At 40.8% G+C, this 9,497-nt stretch overlaps 1 protein-coding gene across 2 annotated transcripts; it reads left to right on the top strand.

Annotated features, from left to right (window-relative positions):
* Positions 1-929: 929 nt before the first annotated feature.
* LOC140241836 (exogastrula-inducing polypeptide-like) lies at positions 930-8,187 on the top strand. Of its 2 annotated transcripts, XM_072321590.1 has the most exons (6): positions 930-1,162; positions 2,858-3,031; positions 4,957-5,142; positions 5,724-5,897; positions 6,872-7,054; positions 7,585-8,187. In XM_072321590.1, exons 1-6 carry the CDS (start codon positions 1,096-1,098, stop codon positions 7,671-7,673), a joined length of 873 nt encoding a protein of 290 aa, XP_072177691.1. In that variant the 5' UTR covers positions 930-1,095; the 3' UTR covers positions 7,674-8,187. The 2 variants fall into 2 exon arrangements, with proteins under 2 accessions (XP_072177691.1, XP_072177692.1); XM_072321591.1 differs by lacking the exon at positions 2,858-3,031 and having other exon boundaries at positions 7,585-8,180.
* Positions 8,188-9,497: the final 1,310 nt, after the last annotated feature.

The following is a 9,497-nucleotide window of genomic DNA, read 5'->3' as shown; positions in this document are numbered from 1 at the left end:
GTTACTGACATATAAGGGTAATATTATTCCCCCTGCCTTCTGAAAGAGAGAAGTCGAGTGTTCTTTTGTTATGCGAGAAAAATGGAAATATGTCGAATTTTCTTTATTCTTTCTTTATATCGTTGTACACATGTGACATCACAAGCTATAGTAGTCTTCTCATCCAACCGTGACTAAGCAGAAACTTCAAAAATTCATAACTTTTGAACAAATTGTTCGATTTTCCTCAAACTTTCACTGATGTGTTCTACTAATGTTGCTCCATTCACTCAACCCACATGTCTGATGAAGGTGAACTTGTCCTTTAAAGGTAGTAATCCTGCGCAAAAAGCTCTCTAATGCACATTTACATAAAAGCGACACGGCTGTTGACAAGTGCGGACAAAAGTTTAACCCCTGGGCCTATATACGTAACAATCTCTGGCCGCCTCCTCAAGATGTCGTTGACATCATTGTATTTTTTTCACCTCCATCATATTTCCTTTTCAATGCGATATGTAGGGCGAGCCCAGCGCTCAAAGAAAAGAGATGAAAACTTTAGTTTATCTCCCATTGGCAAACCTGAAAGACAAATTGGTTCAAATGCCACTCAATGCTATTCTGCATCAGAATGCCAGCGTTTAGGTAGAATTCTTTGAATATCGGGAAGGCGGGGGTGCCACCTTGAAGGTTGAGGATTTAAAAGCAAGAGAATAGGCTCCCTTTAGTTAACTTCCGCGTATAAAATGGAGCCGCTCTCACTCTCTTCTTACATAACAGTCTCATCCCTTTAAAAAAATACATCGGCGGCATTCCAGATGGGGTAGCTACCAGCTTTTTGGAGCTTTTGTCAAAAAACAACGGGGGTGTGGAGGAATGCGGTAATCGGAACTGACCAAGCGTAGATTGTCGTGATTTTTGTATTGTGTGTCGGACCAGAAGTATAAGTAGGCACATCTCAGTTTGGCGCCACATCACTTTCGGGCAGGTTGTACATAGCTTTGGCCATTCCCGGGAGCTAGCTACTATCGACTCGGCTCACCGCACAAGACGGATCTTCCTACCTCCATCTCCTTTAGTTTCCTTCGCACAGTTCTGCTGTCCAGTTTTGCCAAGATGAAGACTTGCCTTCCCCTTCTGGTCGTCCTCGGACTGGCCCTCGTAGCTGCACTAGCGGAAGGAGGTAATACTTTTTTTTTTATTTACTTTATCTAATAGCGTGAAGTATTATGTTATATGTTTCAAATATTTTATGTCTGTGGACACAGGTGAGAGCATTAAATGTCTGGGTTTAGCAGTCAGAAATATCTTTCAGGCATGTAATTTTAAGCAGCATCGACTTAGCAAGGCATGTATTTCCCTTGAAGCTAAGATGTCAGATCATGACGTTCCAGTAAATGGTGGGCTGTCTAACTGGATTGGTAAGGCGACTAGGTGGATTAAACCCACCCACATTTCTGGTCGAGACCATCACAGTGGTACCGAATGTTTGAACAAAATCAAACATTACGTAATTCTATTTCTTCCCCTCCCACATCGTCAAATTATTGCATCCCTTGGTCCCAGTAATAACCCCTTCATCTATGAAATAATGCATGAACTGTGCTGTAAATGACCTTCATTATCTACGAGGGAGCGGTTCAGTTGCAGCATTAAGGGCACTAACTTTTCCACAACGATTATCAGAGCAAATTAAAGTGTTAATCGATCAAGTTGAAATCGTCAAGCATAAACTTTCATTTTTAACGTTCTTAATCTTTTATGCCTAATTTCTTTTTCAATAACTCGCAAATCACCGCAAATCATATTGTAATTAAATGGGTGTGTAAGGTAATAACGGAGGCAGTAACTCGAAATCCCTTTCCAAATTGCTCCCTGACCAAGGTCTCTCCCTCCTTTTTATATCTGTACATTCGTCCTTAAACAGCTTGATTGGCTCCTATCCCTGTTCAGTGCAGTGAAGGGTTTCCGAGTGCAGTTATACTCATTTTGTTTTGTTTGTTTGTTTTTAAGACGTTTAATGTGAACTTCATCATTTCTTCCAACTGCCGTTTTTTTAAATGAATATTGTTCTATTTGTCTGTTTTTGCGCTTGTTGTAGAACACGGTATGGTGTATTTCGTGCTGCTTCTTTAGGCAAAGACTTATATTCTCAATTAATTTTTCCATACCACTCTGCGCTACCCGCAGAAGCACGCTGTCCCCATCATGTGCCAAATAATATGCGTGTATGCGTGTTTAAGCCAACAATTTCAGGATAGGCTAGTGTAGTGTGGTATAGGGACATTAAGGAAGTGTTTGGGTTACATGTCACACGTAATTTGTGATTGTTCTGTGATTTGTATTTACAAAAGCAAGTTAATGAGGGAAACTGAAAGGCGCTGAATCTACTGTCCAAACCAATATCGTGAGTGAGTGGTTCACTAACAGCTTTTCAGTTTTCAGTGTATAATGGTGAATAATAATTCTCGGCGCTCTTATGATGACATTATATACATGGCTCTACAATACTACATTAATGATGAGGTATGGAGATTCGAAATACCTTGGTAATGTTTGCTACATTGTCGAGTTCTTGCCACATCTCTTTAACTTCAAGCCTGCAAAACTTGTGCAGCATATTTTAGTTGGAGAAAACACCACTATCCTAATATTTCCAATACTGATGTGTGGGCTCGGGCATATGAACTGTATACAAAGGTCTTCTATCATATTGGTCCATGAGGCTATTTTAACTAGTTGACGAAAATGAAACTGTTCTCGCTCTACTAAAGCTAAATTAATGCTGCAAAGACACTATACTTACAACTTGAATATGAGAATAGGATAAAGAGGACGATGTATAAACTTTTCTGGGGCATGGCTTGATTTGGAATAGTCGAAAACGGGCAAGAAGTGCTCGATTTCCAGGCTCGGGACAGAAAGGGAAGCTGCCTCTTGGCTACCAACAACTGCAACGGCTTCGGCGAGTGCGTCGAGGGTAGATGGGGCGATTGGTTCTGCAGGTGTAACGTTGGTTACCGAGTGGGCGGTACCGAGAGTTCCTGCTATCGTAAGTCAGATGGCTCTCCCCACCCAAATCCCCCATCTTCCATACCCACCGCTACATAGGCCATACCACACCACCACCACCACAGCCATTACCACCTCCACCACCACCATTCCCCTGGCTCTTTGATCCTCGACGCCACGAACTGATCCCTAACATCCAGAACTTTGACTATTGTATACATCAAGAAGGTATCACATACTTGGTAACATCCTAGCCATAGAAGTCATCTACTCGTGCCTCTTACCAAACTGTTAGATGTAGCTAGCTCTGAAAAGAAAACAAAAATTCATCTCCACACGAAACCATGAGTATATCACCGTAATCGTTGAATAACATCCACTCATAGATCACCGTCGATGAGCACTCCATCCATCTGGATAGCTGAATGTCGAAATGTAGTTAACACAGTACCATTTTGTTTTTTTTTTCATTCATTAGCTCGACAGTTTATGACATTTAAAATAATCACACAAGTTCACTCAGCTCTGATTATGTTCATTGTTTTGTGGTCCTTCGTGTTTCCGTGTTTCCGTGTCCGTTCATGTCTTTGTACGTCTTCTGACGAAGTTATCAGTGGCCATAATTTTGGCAAGAAAAGTTGGGAAAGACTGAAATCTTAGTTTCTTATTGCAATCCTACAGCCACGTATAACGCATTACCTCCTGGTAGACCATAAGCTGTTTAATTACTTTTTCAAAACAACCGAATCCAAATAAGTGAATGTATATCTAATTCCTAATTCGTTTTTTTTCATACTTTGAAGGCCCGCCTTAAAAAACTCATTTTCTTCACATTTCTGAGTCTGTTCACTGTCCCTGTAGTATATGAGTCACTTTGAAGGGGACTTCACCATTTTAAAGAGACTCATCACTTTGATGAAAGCACTGCCTTAATTTTCAAGTTACCTCTCTGTATTAGATTTCGATATCAAAGGCACTTAAAACATGATTACTATTTGCAAATTATAAGCTGTATGGTCCTACTCGCTATGTATTGGTATAAAATTGAAACCGCACAAACATTGGAAACGATCATAATTTTATGATGCTTAAAAATCATAAACAAATAAATATTTTCGTCATCAGTAGTGAATTACATTTAGTGTATTATATTTAGTATTTTGATATAGACATGATTGTGTTGATAACGCTCATAGTGGCCGCATAATTGCAAAAGTTTGTGCCTGTTCGGGTTGTCCTACTTCTATGTAAACGTCATGATACGGTTCGGTTAGCAAAGATCCATAGTTTAAAATAATACACACTCAAAAAATAAAAATCCCATGTAAATTCCAGAACTGACATTATATACTCATCGTGATTCATGTAATTTCGTCACACGGTCATCTGTCTTTTCCGTTTTGCATTGACACGATGTTCACTGTGCTTGTAATGTTGCCTTGTTGTGGGAAAATGTTTCATGTTCTAAAGTGTGATAGAAGAAAATGATCCAGACTCGGTGTTTCGAAAAGTAAACAAATCCGAACTAAGGAAAGAAGAAAAGACAACTTTTTACTATCCTTTGACTTTGAGAGGTTCGAATGGAAAGGTAAGATATACATTGAGAATATAAGAATTGATTTTTGTGGGGTTTTTAAAAGGGGATTTTCAGATTTGTCAGACGATTACATGTTAGGAAAAGTTAATGGAATCTTGATAAACTTAATTGTTTTGCCTTTTCGCCTTTTCACGAGAATTCATTCGAATAAGTAAAATTGCAGAGGTGATATTTCACTTAAGTTAAGATAATCTTCAAGTTTTGCCAGATGGTGAAACCTATCAGTGTATCGACACTGAATTATAGTTTTATATATCATTGTTACAAGTCGACAGATGTATCTCTGCATATTCTGGCATGGGAAGAGAGGGTGAATATGTCGGCAGTGATTTGTTTAAAGTCAAGTTTTCGTTCTTCAAATCTTGTAGCTGACAACACGGCTCGCGAGTATGAAGACGAACTTATGGAGACTCGGGAGACGCTTGGTCAGTGCAACGCACGCACCAGCAACTGCAACGGCAACGGTAGGTGCGTGGAAAATACCCGCTTCGCTGGCGAGTACATCTGCATCTGCAATTCTGGATACACCAACGGCGTCGACGGAAGCTGCTACCGTGAGTATTTGTTATTTACCTTAAAATGACTGAGAAGACATCGTCTTGGGGTCTCGCCTGTAAACAGAATGGACCGTTCCTGACCCCCTATAGGAGGGGACTAACAGATGGCCGAGTAGTTGTTTGCTTATTACGATAATTCATTGTTCAAATTCATGAATTTCTCATGTCGGGATGTTTTCGTTGCGACCGATTGACAAATTGCCCTATTTACGTCGATGTAGGGCAATTTGTTAATCAGTCGCAAAAAGGGTCATTGCTTCCTATAACTATGATACAAAACAAATCCATCCGTGCTTTGAAAAGGTGTTTGGCTATAACTCTTCAGATTTTCTTGTGATTGGGTAGTTAGGCAAAGCAAAGTTACAGTGATCTTGAGACATAAAAAACGCCCACGTTATCTGCAAGGTTTGGTCACAGTTAAAACTTGTAATGTATCATCATTTCTGTTTCACGTCGGTATATAGATGCATGGAAGCATTGTGCCAGTGGGTGGGAGAGGGGGTGGAGAAGATTAGCAGTAAAATCTTTCAACTTATCTTTTCCGTTTGTTTTGTTTTGTTTTGTTTTTACTCTTGTAGCTGCCAACTCGGCTCGCGAATTCATGGAAACGCGGGAGACGCTAGGTCAGTGCAACGCACGCACCAACAACTGCAACGGGAATGGAAACTGCGTGGAAAACACCCGCTACGCTGGCGAGTACATCTGCATCTGTGATCCTGGATACACCAATGGCAGGGACGGAAGCTGCTACCGTAAGTCTTAATAATTGCTGTTCTCCCTCGTGACGAAGAAGAAGACCGTCTCAATGTCTCGCACATGTAGCGCTCTTGATCCCTATCAAGTAAATGTCTTACCAGGGTATATCAGGGTCATTCCACGAGATCGACACCCACGAGTCATACAGTCCACGAGTTTGAAAAAGTTCCAAAAGGCGTATAGCCCATGAGCTCGACACTACGCAAATAAGTCCATGAGTCCGACAGTAGGCAAACAAGACCCAAGAGTCCCGGCTCTTGGGTCGGGACTCTTGGGTCCCGTACGTGTGTCTCTATGGCTTAGTGTTGAACTCGTGGTCTAGAGTCGGACTCGGGGTATATTTTAGTGCCTAAATTTTTGGGGGAAATCCCGAATAATAGGAGATCTTATAGGATTTTTTCCGAAACATTGAATTTAATTATGGGGTGATTTTCAAATCTTTCCCAAACAACCCTGAAATAGGGTCTCGGACAGGGTTAATTCAAAATAAAAGGGGTAGTGGCGGCTTCGTGGTGTTCGCCCGACCCTCCAGAATGGTGCTTACTCTGCATGTTTTGCTGCAAATAAAAAGTACACCAGGCTACCCTTAATTCTTTCGTAGGGAAGTACATCTTTTCTGGAATATTCAGCATGAGAAAGTCTCTAAAGACATTCCTGTTCATTCAAGTGCTGTAATTGTGGACACTCTTTATCTCGGAACTCCTCCTCCATTCAGGGAGTAATTTTCCTATCTTCCCTTCCAAAAATCTGTCATAGGGGTACACTTTTGATGTCTTCCCTTCCAAAAGCCCGTGATATGGGGTCACAATCCTGGCCCATTTCCATCCCGAAATGGAGTATCTCCTAAGAATCGGCATGTGTATGGTTGTCCGCCTGGGTTGGGGGGGGGGGGGGGGGTGGAGCGGGGTATGAGATAATTGGCGGACATTGCCAAGCCCTCTCATGCTCATTCTCTTCCTTTTCCCGTTAGAATACACAAAGAAAGAGTTTGCCTTGCTCGATCTCTCTCTCCGTGACTCCGAAAATCTCTGCAATGCCGACACCAACAACTGCAATGGCGTGGGATACTGCGTGGAGGCCAGATATGGCTGGAGCTGCGTGTGCAACGACTGGTCCCAGTACAAGATCGGCGCCAACGGCAGCTGCGTGCCAAGTGAGTATGGAAAGCCCCGCGTGTTTTTGTTTTTGTTTTGTTGTCTTTATTCTCCTCTCTCTCTCTCCCTCTCTGTCGTACGTTCTGTATACGCTAGAATATGAATGTAGCTGTTGTAATTGACGAGTTATCCCCTGGTGTGCTTTTAATGCCGATTGGCACATAACCCATAGCGCGGCACAGAGAGGGTGAGCTGTGTGGTACAAGAATTGGACAGTTCTTGATAGTATACTGTGACAAAATTAAGATTACCTTCGAATCGTCCACAATGTTTGTTTTTTCGTTTGTTTCATAATTATTTCCATCTAAGAAGATGGCTGGATAGCCTATTCACCTACACTAGCTGGTCTTCCATTGGGTCCAGGTGGGCGTGAGGCGGCACCACCTCACAGGGTTATGCACCCTTCTCTTCGCGATGAATGGATAATACGAACCCGGGTTCTTCATGGATCCGGGGAGCAGGCGCGCTACCGTCTGAGCCAAATGACCGCCCTAACGTATGCCTTTTGTCTCTATGTCCATGTTTTCAGGAAACCCGTCCACTCGAACTGCTGAACTGCTGAAGCGTCTCTACAGCCTACTGGAGCAGGAGGCCGGCGAATTTGCTAACCAGGAATAGAACCTACTCGCCAGCATGAGGCGTGCCGGGGAGGTGGCCCCTCTTAACGCTCGGGTGTCAGTGAGGCGCCTGTCGAGATAAAGACCTCTCGAACTTTGTGTGTCCCCTCATTATCTTTAAGATTTTTTTTATCAATTTTGGTACAAATAAAAAAAAACCCAGAAGATCAAATAACTTTGACTTTCTATGTATACGGAATCATTTCAGTATTAGAGAATGCTTTATGTACTTTTTGTGTTTGTTTCCCCTTGAAATGTGTTCATAAAAGTGATCAGTCTAACAAAAGTTTCATAGCTTTAGAACTGATTTCATAGTATATATATACATATTAAAATTGCAGGCAACTGAGCATAGAGCTAATCCCAGCTTGGATCTTATCTTTAGAAAATATAGTAGCTGTCTGTCCTTGTATTGAATAAACATGTTGGTTTTTTTTTTCAAACGAAACCTAGAGTTGTCATTGTGTTGTGTTGCTCAGTACTGCGTACTTAACCGTATTGATTTGAAGTACCGTAGTGGATATCGAACACCGGCGTAAAGGAAAGCTATAAAACAAAATAAAACAAATCCTCTTTTTGCTGAAATGTACATAGAAAACGAGACCATACTGACATTTTTCACTAATGAGATGATAATTATCGGGACACTAGATTTTGTTAACATTAATTTGTTGTATGTGATGGCGTTTCCTGGTGACAGTTGATTCCTTGTGATGTTCAGGGGGCATTTCATGAAGCGTTTTGGTCGGATATTTTTTTTGACAAACTGTTACAAGCTACTGAAATCCTTGCATCTGATTGGCTGAGAGACAAAACGCTTCATGAAATGCCCCCTGATGTTGATGGCATTGACGTTGCTTGCTGTATAGAGTGAAATTTTGTTGTGCGAAGATTAGGGCCTTTATTGTGTTGCTTTGCTTGATGTTGATGATGTTGACAAGTCATGATTCGTGAAGTTTAGAAAGATATTTTATGCCGGCCAAAAGCCGAGTTGCTAGAGTGAAGTCATGATGTCTTGTGGATCCGACTGTGTATGGGTTTGAGCAAAGGCGATATAGATAACGACACCTTAAATAAAATTAGCTATGACGTCTGATTCCATGTTCATACAAATGACAACCCCCTCTCGCGCATGCGTATGATAAAGTTATACAACATAATACATTCATTTTAGCCATTGTGACGACATAATACGTAATTATTACGTATTTTCATGAGGTATTCTTAATATCGATACTTTGAATCTATAGTTTGTAAATCGATCCATTCAAATGTCTAGATAGTCTTCTTTACAACAAATAGAGCCCTTTCTTCTCAGATGCACACATCATACAAATCTGATCATAAGAATTGCAAAGGGATTTTTAAAAAGAAATTAATCTGTTATACACGAGACTACATCTTTCTCCCTGACACGAAAGTTTGCTCAAACTGGGGCTTTACACAATAAACCAGTATTACATACAAATTAGTTCAGACTCCCATTATGACATACATGTATAAACGAAATCTACAAAGCAGACGAAGTTGTTCGTTGATTAGATCACCCGTATAGAACTAAACCTCCATAATCATGCAGTATGCGTGTCAAATTGCTTATTTACAAAAGAGTTTGTTTGCAAAAACCGATAAGTCCATACTTGCCAAATAGAGATATTTGCGATTAAAGGTCAAGAAAAATAGAGAGGATAATAAGACATTTTTTGCTTCTTCTGACCATTACTTCAAATATGTACCTTTATATGTAGTGACCAATATATCATTTAAAAGGTATTATTTTGTACTCTATGACAGAGACCGTACTTCAAAATCTTCAAAAATGGAC

This window comes from Diadema setosum, chromosome 18, assembly GCF_964275005.1.
Source record: "Diadema setosum chromosome 18, eeDiaSeto1, whole genome shotgun sequence".
In the NCBI taxonomy this organism is placed as follows: domain Eukaryota; kingdom Metazoa; phylum Echinodermata; class Echinoidea; order Diadematoida; family Diadematidae; genus Diadema; species Diadema setosum.
Note: the sequence above shows the minus strand (reverse complement) of the source record. Positions and strands in the feature narration are given on the sequence as shown.